This window comes from Scomber japonicus, chromosome 9 (assembly GCF_027409825.1).
Source record: "Scomber japonicus isolate fScoJap1 chromosome 9, fScoJap1.pri, whole genome shotgun sequence".
NCBI lineage: Eukaryota > Metazoa > Chordata > Actinopteri > Scombriformes > Scombridae > Scomber > Scomber japonicus.
Genome location: NC_070586.1, coordinates 4,205,490 through 4,225,427, shown reverse-complemented (window position 1 = coordinate 4,225,427; position 19,938 = coordinate 4,205,490). Strand labels below are relative to the sequence as shown.

General features: G+C 36.4%; 2 protein-coding genes across 2 annotated transcripts; both read left to right on the top strand.

The window, feature by feature from the left end:
• Window positions 1-3,053: 3,053 nt before the first annotated feature.
• Window positions 3,054-16,289, top strand: LOC128364315 (GTPase IMAP family member 8-like; the record flags this gene model as incomplete). Its single annotated transcript, XM_053324857.1, has 6 exons — window positions 3,054-3,069; window positions 3,259-3,306; window positions 3,728-4,363; window positions 7,580-8,227; window positions 13,027-13,703; window positions 15,147-16,289. Coding segments are annotated over exons 1-6 (3,168 nt in total), but the record flags the coding sequence as incomplete, so codon positions are not given.
• Window positions 16,290-16,414: 125 nt separating this feature from the next.
• On the top strand, window positions 16,415-18,366 carry LOC128364603 (trichohyalin-like). Its single transcript, XM_053325169.1, has one exon. It carries the CDS (start codon window positions 16,497-16,499, stop codon window positions 18,141-18,143), a length of 1,647 nt encoding a protein of 548 aa, XP_053181144.1. The 5' UTR covers window positions 16,415-16,496; the 3' UTR covers window positions 18,144-18,366.
• The last annotated feature ends 1,572 nt before the right edge of the window (window positions 18,367-19,938 follow it).

Here is a 19,938-nt window from a genome sequence, read left to right as displayed (position 1 = left end):
GCATACTACATCACTCATAATACTGCAGTACTTTTACTATAATACTGCATACTACATCACTATAATACTGCAGTACTTTTACTATAATACTGCATACTACATCACTATAATACTGCAGTACTTTTACTGTAATACTGCATACTACATCACTATAATACTGCAGTACTTTTACTGTAATACTGCATACTACATCACTATAATACTGCAGTACTTTTACTGTAATACTGCATACTACATCACTATAATACTGCAGTACTTTTACTGTAATACTGCATACTACATCACTATAATACTGCAGTACTTTTACTGTAATACTGCATACTACATCACTATAATACTGCAGTACTCTTACTGTAATACTGCATACTACATCACTATAATACTGCAGTACTTTTACTGAAATACTGCATACTACATCACTATAATACTGCAGTACTTTTACTGTAATACTGCATACTACATCACTATAATACTGCAGTACTTTTACTGTAATACTGCATACTACATCACTATAATACTGCAGTACTTTTACTGTAATACTGCATACTACATCACTATAATACTGCAGTACTTTAATTGTAGTCTTAATAAAACATTGAAACTCTGATCAGTTCTGTGAGTCCTGAATGAAACTTGTGTTTTGACTCATTTTAATAAGACAAAACATTAAATATAATAATCTATAAAAACTGTAACTTGGTGAGAGACACAGTGAGCAGCAGCTGGATCATCGTCTGATTCAACAGATAGAAACTAACATTGATTATCAGATGACTTCCTCTCGTTACAACAGCTGTATTTAGAAAAACACTTTTAGAAGATACTGAACACTTGTTAATCATGATACTGTTAATACAAGGAGAGAATTATCTTTCTTAAAGCATGTTATCTTGTAAAAATGAAATCCCTTAATTAAAGCAGAATGTAAATCTCAAGTTATTTCTTAGATGATATTTATAGGAATGCTGGAAGTGGAGCAGTTGTGTTGTAGTCTTGCTGCAGAGATTTCACTCAACATGATTCATTTCCAGAATAAAATAGTAACTGGACTGATCAGGGATCAGATAAATGTAACAACTCATTAATAATAAATATTATAACTATATCTTATAATCACTGAAATCTCTGCAGCTGATTTTCTCTGTCAGATGACATTCATTCATCTTTTATCTGATGTTGTGACAGTTAGTGAGTAAAGCTTACTTCTATACCTCAGAGACACAGAAACATTTATACCTTTTAACATTTAGCTAGAATGTGAATCAGACTTCAGTCCACCTCTGATGTTTATTAGATGAATTTAAACAGCTTGTTTACAATCAAATATTTCTCTGAAGATTAATGAAGAGACTAAATGTAAAAGTGGAACAGTCAGAGAGAGGAAGAGACATTTCTTAATAACCTTTAAAAATAAACAGGAACCTGATCTAACCCTAAAGGTTTACACAACAACACAGTCTAAAACCTGGAAGTTTATTTATGAGTATGTACACTACATTACTTATCAGTGTAAATTAATATTAGATAAATGTATAATGTATAAATGTTTAATGATTGATCTGAGTTCTTCTGTTTTGTTTTTTACAGATGATGATTTAAAGTCTCAGAGGAGAAGAAGCCCTCCACACGATCGTCCTACCTGTAAGTTGAACTGAATGAGAATCCTTCAACATTTTATATTTCATGAATAAAGTAAGAAATATAAAATTAGTACCATCCAGGTGTTTATTTGGTGTGTGTGTGTGTGTGTGTGTGTGTGTGTGTGTGTGTGTGCGTGCGTGTGTGCGTGTGTGTGCGTGTCATCACTAAATCACTTTTCACATAAAGCATGTGTAGACTATAGTCTTTACTTTACAGAGACCCAACATTCTTTAACAGGAAAAAACCTCAATCAGAACAGAGCTCTATGTGAGCCTCCAGAGAGAGACACAGAGATCCACAATAATAACAATTATAAAAATAAAAACAATAATATGTTTAGTTTTATGTATTTTTATAAATAAAACATTACATTCAAGAATATGATTTTTTTTAAATGATGAACCTGAGAGGCTGCAGCTACACCTGTTAAAAAAATAATTGTATCTCCATATTAAAGCCAAATATCTTGATATTGATATGATATATGATATGACTATGAATTCACACTTTTTTGAAATTTAAAGTGTAGAAACAGTGAAAATTAAGCATTCTGAAACAAAACAGCATAATAACACCAAATTGACATAACAGTGCAATTACTCAAAATAGTTTATTAATCACAGCAGACCAATAACTGTCTGAAGCTGCAGTGAAATAAAAATAAACATTTTTCTGCTGCCTCTACTTTGCAACAATGTTTTAACAATATTTTAAATGTAACAACAGCAAAGATTAATCTTTGGCTGCATTCAAATATATACATTTAAAATAAATCAAATGAATAAAAATGGATTTTGCTGTAATGTGTGCTCTGACAGAGTGCCTCACAGATTTATAATGCTTATTTTAAACTAGTAAACTTTTTATTGTAAACTCTTTTTTACTTATTTTGAACTTTCCTACATAACCAAGGCTACAAACAAACACGCAGAACAAGTGTGCATGGCTTCTTCTAGAGGTATTTTGCCAGTAAGACTGATTAACCATTGTTGGCTTCAGACAGGAACTCTGACAAGTTACGATGTTGCTGCCTGTGCTGTAAAGTCTCTCTGAGGGAGAGCTGGTGGCTTGCCCACACAAATCTTTTTTTGCCATTTTGCTCAGTCTGGTAAAGCTTATTTGGTGGGCTCTCCACCATAGAAGTGGGTCCTCTTCACTATCCAGTGTAGAAGACAGGAGATAGCTGTTGACTTCAGCTTCTTTGGCAGCAGTGGGATCAAATGATGCTGTCGCTATGTCCTCTCTTCCATATCAGCCAGTGTACAAAGTTGTTTTGCAGCCTTTTTATTTTACCTTTAACTTGTGTGTGTGAATAAGATAAATATTTTGTGCACTTTTCTTCTTTTAGATTAATGAACTCAGCTGTTGTTCTGCAGTGAATCAGTCTCTGATGTTTCCATCAGAGTGACATCATGGCGATGAAATCTGGTGAGTCCAGTCAGACATTAATCTGAGTTTCTCAGGCTTCTTCATGTCAGTATTTAGGTGTAACTGGACAACTCAGTGTTCATGTTTTTGTTCAGTTAGTAGAACATTGAACAGAAATTGTCATATTTGTCATAAACAGGCAGATTAGAGAAAATATGAATTAATTTGTGTCTTTGTTTATATTTACAGTCAAAGAACTGAAGCGCAGCAGCAGCTTTGAATATCTGCCACCTCACAGTGAGTCAAACTGAATGTGTGTGTGTGTGTGTGTGTTTGTGTGTGTGTGTGTGTGTGTGTGTGTGTGTGTGTGTGTGTGTGTGTTTACACTACCACTGCAGCAGTAGATGATGTGTAGTACTTGATCTGACTGTATCACACTTTCATTATCACATTAACACTGTTTATCTTTCATTAATTTGTATCTTGGATGATGGAAGCAAGGTCACATCATTTTATCACTGAATATCAGACTGTTCTGTGCAACTGCCATATTTATATTCTTAAATATCTGTGAATATGATACCCTGAAAAGCTAAAAAAGTTGCAAGTTGTTGATGGCTGACATATTATCTAACAGCTAACTAAACTTTCTCACTGATGGGAGATTATCCTCTTGGATTAAATTCACATTTTGTTGACTTTTTCCTCCTTTTTCCAGTGTCTGAGCTGAGGGTTGTTCTGCTGGGGAACAACTGGTCTGAGAAGAATTCAGTTGGGAACTTCATACTGGGAGAAACTGTGTTCAGAGAACCGCCTAAATGCTGTCAGAGAATCAGAAAACCACTGGAAGGGGAGAAGAAAATAGTTGTCATCAACACTCCAGATCTGATGTTTCCCAGCATTTCTTCTAAAGAAGAGTTTTCAAAAGAATGTGCAAAACAGTCAGCTCCTGGACCTCATGTGTTCCTGCTGGTTCTACAGTCTGAAAACTTCACTGAGCAACACAAACTGAGACTCTGTACAGTTCTTGGAGAGTATAGTGATCAATCATTTGATCATTCACTGATACTGATATTACCACCCAGAGAAGGAGGTTTTAAATTCCTGAAGAAATATGAGCAACAGCCACCCTTAAAAGAGATGATCAGAAAGTGCAGATACAGATACTTGAAGCAGAAGGATCTTGAACGTCCAGAGCTGTTAACACGTTTGGGTCAAATTGCCAAAGAAAACAATGGAGAACATCTGAGCTATGACGTGTTTGAAAACACAACAGCTACTTTAGCAAGTGATCATCAGAGCCAGAAGAAAAGACCAACTCTTATCTTCGATGTTCTTAAAGCTGCTGGTAAGTGCAAAGAACAATCCTGATGAAAACATAAATCCTCCTCTTCGATTAAATTAGACTATTAAGTTGGAAATCAATGATGTCCTCTTTTAACAGGTCTGTGTGGGGCTACAGAAAACACTCTGCCACTCTCACAGTCAGGGATAAACCCTTTTTCTCACAGTAAGTAAAGTGGCATCTTTGTAACAGTATTAACACAGAAAAAATTCAGAATCCTTTACCACTGAAAAACAATATTCACTTAAAAATAAAATTGATCCATATATCACTTTGTTCACAGCTTTTCAATTTCAATAGTAAATTTTCAATATAATATTAAATCAAAGTAATGAAAAGAAGTTGTCCACCTTTACAATTACTTCTTTAGGTAGTGTCATTATCAGTTTCCTTTATAATCATTCTGTATTCACTCTTTAGATATTTTGCAAGTCAGTTAAGTCATGTCAGTATGTCTTTTTTTTAGATTTTTAGTCTCTCCCTCCACACATGCGATGGCAGGGATCCTAGACGAACCTCCCGCTTGCTGGAATTCTTCATTGTCGTCAACAAACAAAAAAAAACAACCTGCATGCCATATGAATTAACCTTAGTTAATACCAAATTATTTCTTTCAGTATGTAGAATAATTTGGAGATCTTATCTTATTTCTTCTTTTTTCACAAACTAAAATATACAAACATTAGGGTTATCACCTTACATGCAGAAAAATGAAGGATGCCTGCCGCGTCCATAACTTAAAATATGGTTTAAGAAATTATTAAGATTGATAATAGTCTGAAGTACTTTGTTACCAATGGATGTTAGAAATACGCTGAATGGCTAACTTCTCAGTTATAAATTACTATTTGTATTGAAATCAATGTTAACAGATGCACTCGGGCTCTTTCTATCAAAACTCAACAGCAGTGTTTCCCACAGAACTTTTAGAGACAATGATGGTTGGACCTCAGTCTAGGGGCATGCTAGGGGGGTCTGGGAGTATGCTTCCCCGGTCGTAAATTTGTACATGTTTAAGTCAAATACATCATTCTGGTGTACCCTGAGAGAAACATTAAGAGGTTATATCTATGCTGCCATATCTATAGCATATCTTTCACACATAGCCTACATGTGAACTTATCTGTATTTCCTCCCTTTAAATTACATATACAGATATACAGCACTCAGTGTCATTACCCGATGTGAGTCGCACATGCGCAGTCGGGTCCGCCATATTGGACAGTTATGTACGGCAACTACGCTTGGAAAAAACACATAACCCTAACCCTATTCACTCAACTTAATCACGATTCGTGAGAAATATGAACTTTTGATGTTTTCTACGTCTGACAATGAAAACTGAAGTTAAAAGAGATGAACAAACAAGTAACAGTGTAACATTTTTTTTTCTAATTACACATCTGTACATACTATCATTTTAAAAATACAAGTAGCTTTTAGTCATTTTTAAAAATTATTATTGCCTCTGATTTACTAATTTGGGCAATATTTTTTTTTATTCAGAATTAATGGTCAAGGAGCATTCTGAAGTTATAGTTTCTTGTATTTTAAATATTGTTTTATCAGCTACAGCACTGTGAGAAGAGTTATGTCTGTGTTTCCTCATGTTTGATGTGTATAATGTTAATCTAACAGCAGCAGTAGTGTTGTGTAGTTACTGCAGGGCACCAGCAGAGGGACTGTAGAGCTGTCAGTCATTACACACGTGGCCCGAGGAAAGTTTGTGTGTCTGTGTATTTTTCAGATTAATACTCTAAGTAAAAAGAAAAAAGTCCCAGTGACATCAGCCGTTAACTCAGATCAGGATATAAAGTTTATATTAAAAAAACGCTTGGTCTGACTCACATCGGGTAGCGACATTGCGCATGTGTGAAAACCAGCTCTCAGATAGTGTATTAATACTTCCCCGGTTACATACAGATGTACAAACTTGTGTTGAACTTCTATTGTTTCTATACTTTGTGCAGACTCGCATCCAACTGCTGAAGCATGTATGAAACACATCTATCCAACTTATAACAGTAGTTTGTCCAAGTGGTGTTGCCGTATGTAGCTTTCCAAGATGGCGGACGTGACTGCACATGTGCGACTCAAATCGGCTAGCAACTTACTTCGGGTAGTGACACTCTCCGCAAACTAATGTAATGTTGATCCTATTATTTCTATGATTGCACTGTTACTGTGTTTATTTTGTAAGTGAGTGATAAATAACACTTATTTGAAAAAAGAAAAAAAAATCTCCCCAAACTCAAACTTTACCGCATTGTTTCCCATCAGTGCTCTGCTAAGGGGCCCGCCCTCTTCTGCCTCTGATTGGCTCTGATCGTGACAGTCTTAAATTAACCAATAAAATCAATGATGGCGCGAAATTTACCCAAGCAAGGGCAGAGTAGGGCGGGCCTTCACAGAAGACAACTCGGAAATACGGGACAAACCCTATCCCGTGTGTATTCAAAACGGGACGCGCTATTTAATCCTCAAATACTGGACGATTCTGTATTTTAAGGCATGCATGTAGTTTAGTTAACTGGTTGGATTTGTCTGACTTTATTGATAGATATAATTTATTATCATCAGCATAACAATGAAAATGTATTGAGCGTTGCGAAATAATATTACCTAAAACAATAAGCTGTTTATGTGATCACTGCTATAATCAAATTATTTTATATCTTTCCTTGTGTTTTATTACAGCATCTGCATTCAGGATTGTGCTGTTGGGAAAAAGTGAGGACGAAAAAACAGAGATTGGTAACTTGATCATTGGGATCCAAGGTTTTCATTGCCAAAAACATTCACCAACCATGCAGTGTGGGGCCTCTCGTCGAGAGTGGAAAGAAAAACCAGTCACAGTAGTAAAAACTGCAGACATGTTCAGTATGTCTGAGGACACTGTGAGAAGAGAAGTGAAGAACTGTGTGACTCTTTGTCCTCCTGGACCAAATGTTCTGCTGCTGTTAGTGAAGCCTTCTGAGTTCACTGAAGTGGACAGAAAAACACTGAAGTTCATCCTGAGTATGTTTGGTCGAGATGCTTTCAAACACTCAATGGTTGTCATGTCATATGATGAGAGGATGGAAATGAATGTCTCTGTTAATGACCTCCTTCAAGACTGTGAGGGAAGACACTACAACATGTCTGAAGATAACTATGGATCGTTAATGGAGAAGATTGAGGAAACGGCAAACAAAAACTATGAACCCCCCTTGCCTCCATGTGAAGTCATCAAACCATCTTTAAACCTGGTTCTATGTGGGAGGAGAGGAGCAGGGAAGACTTCAGCAGCCAAGGCCATTTTAGGTCAGACAGAGCTTCATTCAGTCTCCAGCTCATCAGAGTGTGTTAAACATCAGGGAGATGTGTGTGGACGTTGGGTTTCTCTGGTGGAGCTGCCTGCCTTGTATGGAAAACCTCAGGCGGCAGTGATGGAGGAATCATTCAACTGTATCTCCCTCTGTGATCCAGAGGGTGTCCATGCCTTCATCCTGGTCCTACCTGTGGGTCCCCTCACTGATGAAGACAAGGGAGAGTTAAAGACCATCCAGAACATGTTCAGCTCTCGAGTCGATGCCTTCACCATGATTCTGTTCACTGTGGAGTCAGATCCTACAGCTCCAGCTGTTGTTGACTTTATAAAGAAGAACAGAGAGATCCAGGAACTCTGTCAGAGCTGTGGAGGAAGATATGTTGTTCTCAACATCAAGACCAAGCAGCAGATCTCTGAGATGTTGGATACTGTGGAGAAGATGAGTCAGTCTGAAAATAAACCATGTTGCTATACAACGGAGACCTTTGCACGTGCCCAGAAGGATAAACTCATACAACAACAAACTGAACTTGAGAAGCTGAAAAAGGAGAACAAGATCACTTGTAAGTAATTTAAATTTGATTTTTTTTTTTAAATTCTGTGTCCTAATCAGAGCATGTGAGTGGAGCGCTAGTGAGCGGGAAGTGGAGACAGATTTTGGAAGGAGTGCGGAATGACAGAGTGCTGCACTGTTCTGCTGGAATTTCACTCTGATACCGCACACATCAACGTCTGAATAATAAAAATAGAAATGAAATAAAGAATAATATTTCTCAATTTCACAAATCCTTCATCAGAACAATGGAAAACACACTTAAGAGAATCCAGTTATTACATTATTGGGTAACACTTTATTTGACACCTATTGCTATAACGCATCATAAATATATTTATAATGTGTTATAATGATGTTATAGCGCTGTATAACTATAGTTATAAACACTCATAAATGATCATATTGCTTTACAACAATAATCATAACACACTATAAAACATTTCATTATGACTTATAAGGTCAGGTAATATAATGCGTTATAAGGTCAGGTATTATGATGCGTTATAACTGTTATGACCTATACCTGAGCAGTTTCATCATTTTACTTGAAGCACCCAATGACCATTTACAATAAGTTATAATCACATTATAATGCATTATACCAGTGATTATAATGCATTATAAAGAGTTTTAATATATGACAACTATATAATTATAATAATACCCTTTGATCCTTGCAACAAAAACTGGTTAGCAAGGGACCAGCAATCATTAAGTATTATAATTCTAGACCTTATAAGCCATTATAAAATGCTCTATAATGTGCTATGCTTATTGTTATAAAGCCTTATGATAATTTATGAGTGTTTATAACTATAGTTATACAGCGCTATAACGTCATTATAACGCATTATAAGTATATTTATGATGCGTTATAGAGATAGGTGTCAAATAAAGTGTTACCCATTATGGCACTTGACCAGCAAACACACTAAAGTGCACAATCACCGCCTCCAACATTGCCACAAGTCAACAAACACAATTCTGCACAAACTATAACTGTATAAGTTATCAGAACTTAGAGAATCACAAGGACATCCATAAATAAACACTATATACATATATATGCCAAAAATATAAACAATCAGAAAAGTAAGAAGAGCAGAAAGCAACAATAATAATTTAATACAAATAAAATAGAGAATTAATATTCTTATAATAGCACAAATGGGAAAACACACTGAAGAGAATCTAATTATTACACTATTGCACTTAGAACACTGTTTAAATGGCACAATACTAAACCAATTCACCTTGGAGGTGCACAGATTCATTTTATATTACCTATTTTTTTAGCCATTTCCCACAACCCAGAAATATAAAAATGTGCATGTACTATAGGTCTGTATTTATAATATTATTAATGAAATGTGCGTTATTTGGAAGAAAGTCAAGGTGTGACTGACTTTAGCCCACTAAAGTCTTGCTCTATTAAGTGGATCCCCGTTCCCCCTGCCTGTTCCAGTAGGGAGACGCAGAGGTGAACTGTCCCCCTCCCCTTCTCTCACAGCTTCTGTGCGCGCGGCAGCCTCTCAGTAAGCAGGGGCACGTGCACAACAGAGTGATAGATTGACTTGAAAACAAAATTTCTTTTCTTGAAGAGCTCATGCCGTCCCCCATGAGTCATGACAAAATTCCACCCTGGGCGCTTGCCCAATTCGCTCATATCAGGGACTGCACCTATAATGTAAATATATTTATTTTGTTATGATATAATTATAGGCCTACTTGGTGGGCTGTTAACTTGCTCTTAGATCAGCAGGTGAAAAAGTTGTTTCAGAAAAGATAAACACCAACAAATATGGATTGAAGTAGATAATTTCGTCAGGTAAAAACATGTTCTGAATTTCGGAAATGATTACATCTATGTTTTTTCAATAAATATGAACTTTTGAACTTTACAATGCTCAGTGTGGAGTTTCGGACTAATAGCGGTCTATGCTGCCAGGGTGTCTTCACCGTCTTAGCCTGCTGCAACTGATCACTCAAAACCATCCTCCCAAAAAGGTTTTTAACAACCTGCACAGAAAAAAAATCACTGCACACAGTCTAGTTTTGCTGCAAGCCAAATTTCAGACAGAATATATATAAATATATAATATAAATATTAGGACTGTCAGCATTAACACATTAATCACAATGACATTCAGGGCTGAGAATAAACTATTATTATTTTGTGTGTGTGTGTGTGTGTGTGTGTGTGTGTGTGTGTGTGTGTGTGTGTGTGTGTGTGTAAATCTCTCCTCACTGACTCACCCACTGTCACAGATTGCTGTTATAATGGAGCTGTGTAAACTGTACTCAGTGCTCAGCATCAGGCACGTGCACACATAGGGCCGTGGGGGTGCCTCATATTAAAAAGTGCCCTGTGTGTGTGTGTGTGTGTGTGTGTGTGTGTGTGTGTGTGTGTGCGTGCGCGTGTGTGTGTGTTTGTTTGTTTGTTTTAAATAACATTAATAAATTCATGTTAGGGATGTAAAAAAAAAAACGGCGGTACAAAGACTGTACCTATTTCTTGTAATATGGGGTTGTTGTGTGTGTTGAGCTGCTGCTCCTCTGTCTGTTGCGGCTCCGCTCGGTTACAGAGCCGAGAGAGAGAGAGAGAGGGGGGGGGGGATAACTGAGGAGACGTGACAGTGAGTTATGGTCTAACTAGTCGCCGTCCACTTATTTAACGTGTTTAAATATGAGTAGCCTAATATTTCAGAAAAACGCTTCATTCTAGTCAATGTGTCGGAGCACGGCGCATCAATCACACAGAGCAGATCGTGCGGGACAGGAAACCGTGTACAAAATAAGAAATAAAACCGGGTTAATTTTCAAAATAAAATGCACCATGTTTACGGCGGATCATATTTCCCTCACTACAGGTCTGAAGTACAGGGCCGAGGTTAAGATATAAGTTTATTATTGTGACTTTGCTACTACTGTGTGGGCTAACAAAATAATAATAATAATGACACAAACGAAATGGCAATTTCATATCACTTTCACCTACAGGACACACAGCTAAGTAGTTTGCTTTCTATTAGCACTTTAGTTTTTAATTTTACATTAATTTCCATATTGTGTAAAGGACCGGAAAAAAAAAATCGGCAGGCACATGCTGCCCTTTTCTGACTTTGAGCCCCTGCCTCTCTATAATCATGTGCACCAGTGGCGGCTGCTGGTGTTTTAAACAGGGGAAGCTCACTTTACATCTTCATCATAAAACTTGTCATATTGAAGCGAGGCAGTTACAATAAAAGGAGTGTTTAATTGAGGCTGTTGTATGCTTCATCTATGCCATAGAACCACATCAACACACAAACACTTAACACCTGAATTATTCAACATAAACGTGTTAATTCATATTTAATATATAAGACCTAATCTAATCTAATTAATTAGACCAATCATATTGTTTTCTGTACCATTTTGCAATGTAACTCTCCTCTCTGCTCGGACTGCAACTGGGACTGCTGTACGAGGCTGCTGTGAGTCTGTGAGTGCTTTGGGACGGGGGCAGGGCTCACAGCAGCACCCGCTGCTCGTTGAGGACAGAGTGATACGTGCTTTCATGTCAGAATCTCTAAAACATCAGAAAACTCTCTAATAACACCAGAAAAACTCGCTAGATATGTCGATAGTCGCCTTTGAGAAAAAAAGTCGCCAAGAAGAGTTGGAAAGTCGCCAGATTTAGCGAGAAAGTCAAGCTACACTGGCAAAACTACATTCAGAGGAGTCAGCCTATCCAAAGATGTCTATCAAGGGCTTTGAGCCATATAAAACATTTCATCCAATCATCATACAGAAGCAGAGCGTCCGACCCCGCCCACTGCTCCATTGACCGCCAGAGACGCTCAGCGTCCAGGGGCGGGACGAGTTTGTCGCATTATCCAATGAGCGTCTTATCCTGGCTTGTCCCGCCCTAGCCAAAACAGCTGTTGGGAGAAGCTTCATTGACCACCAGAGACGCTCAGCGTCCAAAGCGGACTGCAATTGTGTTATAGGGAAATCACGTCGGAAAATAACAGTGTTGGCAATAAACAGCTGGTTACAGGATGTCATAGTTGTAAAATTGAACGCATTCAAGTGCAGATTTGATGTAAATATAATTTTAGTGTGAATTTAATATGACAGTTGTGACAATTTATTTGATGAAATTTTAGGGGAAGCTGAGCTTCCCTTGTTGTCTCAGAGCAATCGCCCCTGATGTGCACGTCCCTGCTCAGCATGTGTTCATATGATCTTCATGCTTCCAGTAGCACATTTAGATATGAGCAGTCGTCCAAGGCGGCATCTTACCGGGGGCGACAGAGAGCACACACACCAAAAGAAAAAAAATAGATGTTTTCTATCGCTTATTTGCATGTCATGTCTTCTTTTTATAAAGTCACTGAAGTTGAAACAAGTAACAAGCCTGTTTTGACAATGTAAGGAGTAGAAAGTCCAGATATTAGTGTTCAAGTGTAGGGACGAAAAGTCAAAAGTCAAAATAAATACTCATATAAACTATAGATACCTGGAAATCTACTGAATCTACAATAACCAAGTACAAATACTTTGTTAATTCCCACCTCTGCTTTTGGATGTAAGGCTTAAGTTTAAGATAGAAGTTAAATAAGCACGCACACCTTTTTTTTGCAGAGTGATTCTACTGGAGCGAGATGCAGTCTTAGTTGAGTGCTGAGCAGTAATGAGCGCTCCACTCCACTCATATGCTCTGATCCTAAATCATGTTCTGTATTACATTATTGAGTCTACAGCACTGTACTGTGGCGACTGTGAATATTTGAATTAACTGCAGTTGTTTTGATGTTACAGGTGATGATGAGGAACAGAGCTCAGAGTGTCTCAGGATTGTTCTTCTCGGGAAGTCTGGCAGTGGAAAGAGCTCTACAGGAAACACCATTCTGGGAAGAGAAGAGTTTAAAGCTGAATCAAGTCAAAGATCAGTCACCAAACAGTGTCAGAAAGCACAGAGTGAAGTGGACGGTCGTCGTGTCGTCATGGTCGACACTCCTGGTCTGTTTGACGACACTTTGTCCCATGAAGAGGTTAATGAGGAGATGGTGAAATGCATCAGTCTTCTGGCTCCAGGACCACATGTCTTCCTGTTGGTGTTACAGATTGGTCGACTCACACCAGAAGAGAAGGAGACCGTAAAACTCATCAAGGAAGTGTTTGGAAAGGATTCAGAAAAATTCATCATCATTCTTTTAACAGGAGGAGACAAACTGCAGCGTAGCAAGCAGTCCATTGAAGAATACATAGAGAAGAAATGTGATGATTCACTTAAGAAGCTGATTGCCGACTGTGGAGGAAGATGCCATGTGTTTAATAACTATGATGAACAAAACCGCACACAAGTCAGTGAGCTGATAAACAAGATTGACTCCATGGTGAAGAAAAATGGCGGCAGCTGCTTCACCAATAAGATGCTGCAAGAGGCAGAGGCAGCAATAAAGAAGGAAATGGAGAAGATCCTGAAAGAGAAGGAAGCAGAGATGAATCTTAAAATAAGATATGAAGAAGAAATGGAGGCAATGAAAAGACAAATAGAAGAACAGAGAGCAGAGATTGAACAGAAGAGAAAACTGAGAGAGAAACAACTTCAGGAAAAGGAGGAAAAGATTCAGAAAGAACGAGAAGAGAGAAAGAAACAACAGGAAGAGAGAGAAGAAGAAGACAAGAAGAGGAGAATGCAGGAAGAAATTCAGCGACAGCAGTGGGAACAGAAACTTGCAGCTTTGGAGAGAAAGATAAAATCAGAATCAGAAGAAAAAGAAATCATTGATAAAAAGCTGATGGAGAGCAGAGAAAAGATGAGAAAAGAACGAGAGGACTGGGAGAAGAAACGAAAAGAAATGTGGAAGAAAAGAAATCAAGAAGATGAACAGAGACGACAGGAGGAACAGAGAAGAATAAAAAAGCTCCGAGATGAATATGAGCAGGAAAGAGAAGAATATGAAAAGAAAAGTAAAGAAGAAGATCAAATCATAAGAAAACAAGAGGAGGAAAAGAGAGAAGAATTAGAGGAAAACTATAGGAAAAAACTGGAGAATATGAAGAGATACGAAGATGAAGCCAGAGAGAAAGCTGAAGAATATGAAGCTCAGTTAAACGTGCTAAAACTTGAAAGAATGCATGAAGAGGAAATGAAGGCAATGAAAAGACGAATAGAAAAACAGAGAGCAGAAATTGAACAGGAGAGAGAATTGAGAGAGAAACAACTTCAGGAAAAGGAGGAAAACATTCAGAAAGAACGAGAACAGAGAAAGAAAGAACAGGAAAAGAGAGAAGAAGAAGACAAGAAGAGGAGAGAACAGGAAGAGATTCAGCGACAGCAGTGGGAACAGAAACTTACAGCTTTGGGGAAAAAGATAAAATCAGAATCAGACGAAAAAGAAATGATTGATAAAAAGCTGATGGAGAACAGAGAAGAGATGAGAAAAGAACGAGAGAACTGGGAGAAGAAACAAAAAGAAATGTGGGAGAAACGAAATCAAGAAGATGAACAGAGACGAGAGGAGGAGGAGAAAAGATTTGAAAAGCTCCAAGAAGAATATGAACTGGAAAGAGAAGAACATAAAAAGAAAAGAAAAGATGAAGATAGAATAAGAATGGAAAAAGAGGAAAAGGACAGAAAAGATTTAGAGGAAAACTATAAGAAACAACTGGAGGAAAGAAAGAAGACACATGAAGAAGAAGTGAGAAAACAAACTGAAGAATTAAATGAGTTCAGAGAAAAATCCAACAAAGAAATTTCAGCTCTGAAAGAAAAACATGAAGAAGAAGTGGAAGCTTTGAGGAAACTACATGAGACACAAATGTGTGAAAGAGAAGAAAAACACAAAGACTCAGAAAATCTCTATAATCTTAAAGAAAAAGAACTAAAAGAAGAAATGGAGCAAAAAGAAAAACAATTAAAAGATGAAATAAAGGCAAAAGAAAAAACATTGCAAGAAGAAATGGAACGAAAAGAAGAACAGCAAAAAGAAGAAATGGAAACAATGAAAAGAAGAATAGAAAAACAGAGAGCAGAGATTGAACAGGAGAGAGAATTGAGAGAGAAACAACTTCAGGAAAAGGAGGAAAAGATTCAGAAAGAACGAGAAGAGAGAAAGAAAGAACAGGAAGAGAGAGAAGAAGAAGACAAGAAGAGGAGAGAACAGGAAGAAATTCAGCGACAGAGGTGGGAACAGAAACTTGCAGCTTTGGAGAAAAACATAAAATCAGAATCAGAAGAAAAAGAAATGATTAATAAAAAGCTGATGGAGAACAGAGAAGAGGTGAGAAAAGAACGAGAGGACTGGGAGAAGAAACAAAAAGAAATGTGGGAGAAAAGAAATCAAGAAGATGAACAGAGACGAGAGGAGGAACAAAGAAGAATAGAAAAGCTCCAAGAAGAATACGATCAGGAAAGAGAAGAATATGAAAAGAGAAGGAAAGAAGAAGATGGAATAAGAACAGAAAAAGAGGAAAAGGACAGAAAAGATTTAGAGGAAAACTATAAGAAACAACTGGAGGAAAGAAAGAAGACACATGAAGAAGAAGTGAGAAAACAAACTGAAGAATTAAATGAGTTCAGAGAAAAATCCAACAAAGAAATTTCAGCTCTGAAAGAAAAACATGAAGAAGAAGTGGAAGCTTTGAGGAAACAACATGAGACACAAATGTGTGAAAGAGAAGAAAAACACAAAGACTCAGAAAATCTCTATAATCTTAAAGAAAAAGAACTAAAAGAAGAAATGGAGCAAAAAGAAAAACAATTAAAAGATGAAATAAAGGCAAAAGAAAAAACATTGCAAGAAGAAATGGAACGAAAAGATGAACAACAAAAAGAAGAAATGGAGACAATGAAAAGAATAATAGAAGAACAGAGAGCAGAGATTGAACAGGAGAGAGAACTGAGAGAGAAACAACTTCAGGAAAAGGAGGAAAAGATTCAGAAAGAACGAGAAGAGAGAAAGAAAGAACAGGAAAAGAGAGAAGAAGAAGACAAGAAGAGGAGAGAACAGGAAGAGATTCAGCGACAGCAGTGGGAACAGAAACTTACAGCTTTGGAGAAAAAGATAAAATCAGAATCAGAGGAAAAACAAATCATTGATAAAAAGCTGATGGAGAACAGAGAAGAGATGAGAAAAGAACGAGAGGACTGGGAGAAGAGACAAAAAGAAATGTGGGAGAAAAGAAATCAAGAAGATGAACAGAGACGAGAGGAGGAACAGAGAAGATTAAAAAAGCTCCAAGAAGAATATGAACAGGAAAGGAAAGAAGAAGATAGAATAAGAATGGAAAAAGAGGAAAAGGACAGAAAAGATTTAGAGGAAAACTATAAGAAACAACTGGAGGAAAGAAAGAAGACACATGAAGAAGAAGTGAGAAAACAAACTGAAGAATTAAATGAGTTCAGAGAAAAATCCAAAGAAATTTCAGCTCTGAAAGAAAAACATGAAGAAGAAGTGGAAGCTTTGAGGAAACAGCATGAGACACAAATGTGTGAAAGAGAAGAAAAGCCCAGCAAGGACTTACAAAATCTCTTAAAAAAGGAAATAAAAGAAGAGATGGAGCGAAAAGAAAAACAATTACAAGATGAAATAAAGGCAAAAGAAAATCAAAAAGAAGAAATAGAGACAAAAGAAAAAGAACTCAAACAAGAAATTGATCACAAAAGACAAATAAAAGAAGAAATGGAGCAAAAAGAAAAAGAACTCAAAGAAGAACTGGAGATAAAAGAAAAAGAACTCAAAGAAGAACTGAAACAAAAAGAAAAAGAACTCAAAGAAGAAATGGAGACAAAAGAAAAAGAACGCAAAGAAGAACTGAGACAAAAAGAAAAAGAACTCAAAGAAGAACTGAGGCAAAAAGAAAAAGATCTCAAAGAAGAAATGGAGATAAAAGAAAAAGAACGCAAAGAAGAACTAGAGATAAAAGAAAGAGAACTTAAAGAAGAACTGAAACGAAAAGAAAAAGAACTCAAAGGAGAAATGGAGACAAAAGAAAAAGAACGCAAAGAAGAACTGGAGATAAAAGAAAAAGAACTTAAAGAAGAACTGAAACGAAAAGAAAAAGAACTCAAAGAAGAAATGGAGACAAAAGAAAAAGAACTCAAAGAAGAACTGAAACGAAAAGGAAAAGAACTCAAAGAAGAGATGGAGACAAAAGAAAAAGAACTCAAAGATGAAGTCGATGGAAAAACTAAAATAAAAGAAGAATTGAAACAAAAAGAAAAAGAGCTCAAAGAAGAAATTGAACAAAAAGAAAAAGAACTCAAAGAAGAACTGAAACGAAAAGAAAAACGACTCAAAGAAGAAATGGAGACAAAAGAAAAAGAACTGAAAGATGAAATGGAGACAAAAGAAAAAGAACGCAAAGAAGAACTGAAACGAAAAGGAAAAGAACTCAAAGAAGAAATGGAGACAAAAGAAAAAGAACGCAAAGAAGAAATGGCGATAAAAGAAAAAGAACTCAAAGATGAAATGGAGACAAAAGAAAAAGAACTCAAGGAAGAACTGAAACAAAAAGAAGAACAACTCAAAGAAGAACTGGAGACGAGAGAAAAAGAACTCAAAGATGAAATGGAGATAAAAGAAAAACAACTGGTGAAAGAAAATAAGGCCAAAGAAGAACAACTCAAAGAAGAACTGGAGACAAAAGAAAAACAACTGAATGAACTGAAACAAAAAGAAAAACTATTCAAAGAAGAAATGGAGACAAAAGAAAAACTATTCAAAGAACTTGAGACAAAAGGAAAACAACTAGTGAAAGAAATAAAGGCAACAGAAGAACAACTTAGAGTAGAAATGGAGGAAAAAGAAAAACTACAAAATGATGAAATAGATCAACTAAAAATTCAAATTGAGACCAAAGAAATCGAGCTCGATCAGTTGAAGGACATTGTAAGACAGAAATCTAGAGATAAATGTTCCATCAGCTGATTGTCTGATGATCCACGACTGAACATTTAATGTTGTTCATGCACAAATGCTCATTCTTCCCTGTATGTGACAAGCAGTAAAATTATGAGTCATGTCACCATTTTATACTTTATATTTTTTTATGTTTTTCTTTGTTTTTATGGATGATAGTGAATGCAACATTAAAATTGAGGAGTTAAGTTTGGTGATAATTGACCAACACTGATCGGACATCCCTGCTTCACTTTCCACAAACACTTCTACTAAGAAAAGTTACATATGTTTTTATTAAGACTTTTGCTGATATGGTTAGTTAGAACATTGTTGAACTTGACAGATAAATGCTTTACAAATATTGTTTTTATTATGCTGATAAAAGACTGGGATCATGGCTGTAATGGTAAAATACAGTGTTGGCAATGTTGCATTTATGTCAATGAAGTTTGGATTTAATTACGTAGCATGTGAATATTTGACTGATGTGAGCCACACATATTTGATTTTCAGGTACTTATTTATCATTAAGTTCCAGGTTGAAACTTGTAAATAGAATCATTCTGATATTATGTGACTGCCGTGCCTCAGCTACTCTGTCACAGGAACACAAGTCCCAGATAAAAGGACCTGTAACTGTATATTTTTATCAAACCAGGGGCGACCAGGCATTTGCTATCCAGGCTCCATTGCACAGAGGCAAACCACATCTTTGTCTTCTTTTTAATATATTTTAAAAACACATTATTTTAATGCACTTTCACTTACAGTAACTAATTCCTTGCTGTGTATATCTAATAACTTTCTATTTTCTATTGTTTTTATTTTTTGGATATTGTATTCTTTATGTGAGCGTATTCTTACTTTTTTGTTTTCTTTTGTAATGCTTTTGTTTTATTGACATTTTATTGGTTTCCGCCTTATATTTTATTGTTTTGAATAAAAGTGGGTTGGAATATAATGGAAAAACAAAACTGATGTTGAATTAATTTGTTTTAATCTGATTCTTGGACATGACCACAGAACTCTGATGTGATTAGCATTCAGCTAGTAGCACTCTTCCGGACAGAGACCTCCGATGTTGTACCTGCACTGCTGGAGCCACTCTCCCCTAATAATAATTAAAAATAAAAATAAAAACAAAGTACAGAAGAATAGAAAGAGAGAAATAAAATACTAGAATAGAGCATTAAATGTAAGGTTGCAGCATAAAATAATCATTTTCATTAAAATAATTAAAAGGACATACAGTGTAAATGAAAGATTATATTTTAAAGTGCTTTGAAAGAGCTCAATCAAGCACAGAGAAGAAAACTTTTAAACCTGGATTTAATAATATTCACAATTGGGGCTGATTTCAGTTCTGCTGGTTTGTTCCAGTTGTGTAAAAGTTGCTTCACCACTTTAAAGGACAGGTTCACAGTCTTTTTCAAATTTATCTTGAAACAACAGTCAGGTGTCCATATGAACAATGAACGTTTTCCTCCTGTTCATACTGACTATTGTCTGACACCTACAAATGTATGGTCACAACTGCTTGGTTGATATTGCTATTTTAAGTTGGGATTTTTGTATGAAAGGCCAGATTTACATGTGTTTTTATCAAGCTTCATTTTGTAGAGTGTAGTTCTTCTGTTCCGCCACCAGAGGGAATATTAGTTTAAGCTTCATTTTGTAGAGTGTAGTTCTTCTGTTCCGCCACCAGAGGGATTATTAGTTTAAGCTTCATTTTGTAGAGTGTAGTTCTTCTGTTCGGCCACCAGAGGGAGTATAGTCTCCTCAAACAGAGAGCAGCCTGCTGAATGAACACTAACGTCTCCTG

Excerpts from the sequence above, each read along its gene's own strand:
- LOC128364603 (XM_053325169.1), top strand. The coding sequence starts at position 16,497 with ATGGAAAAAGAGGAAAAGGACAGAAAAGATTTAGAGGAAAACTATAAG.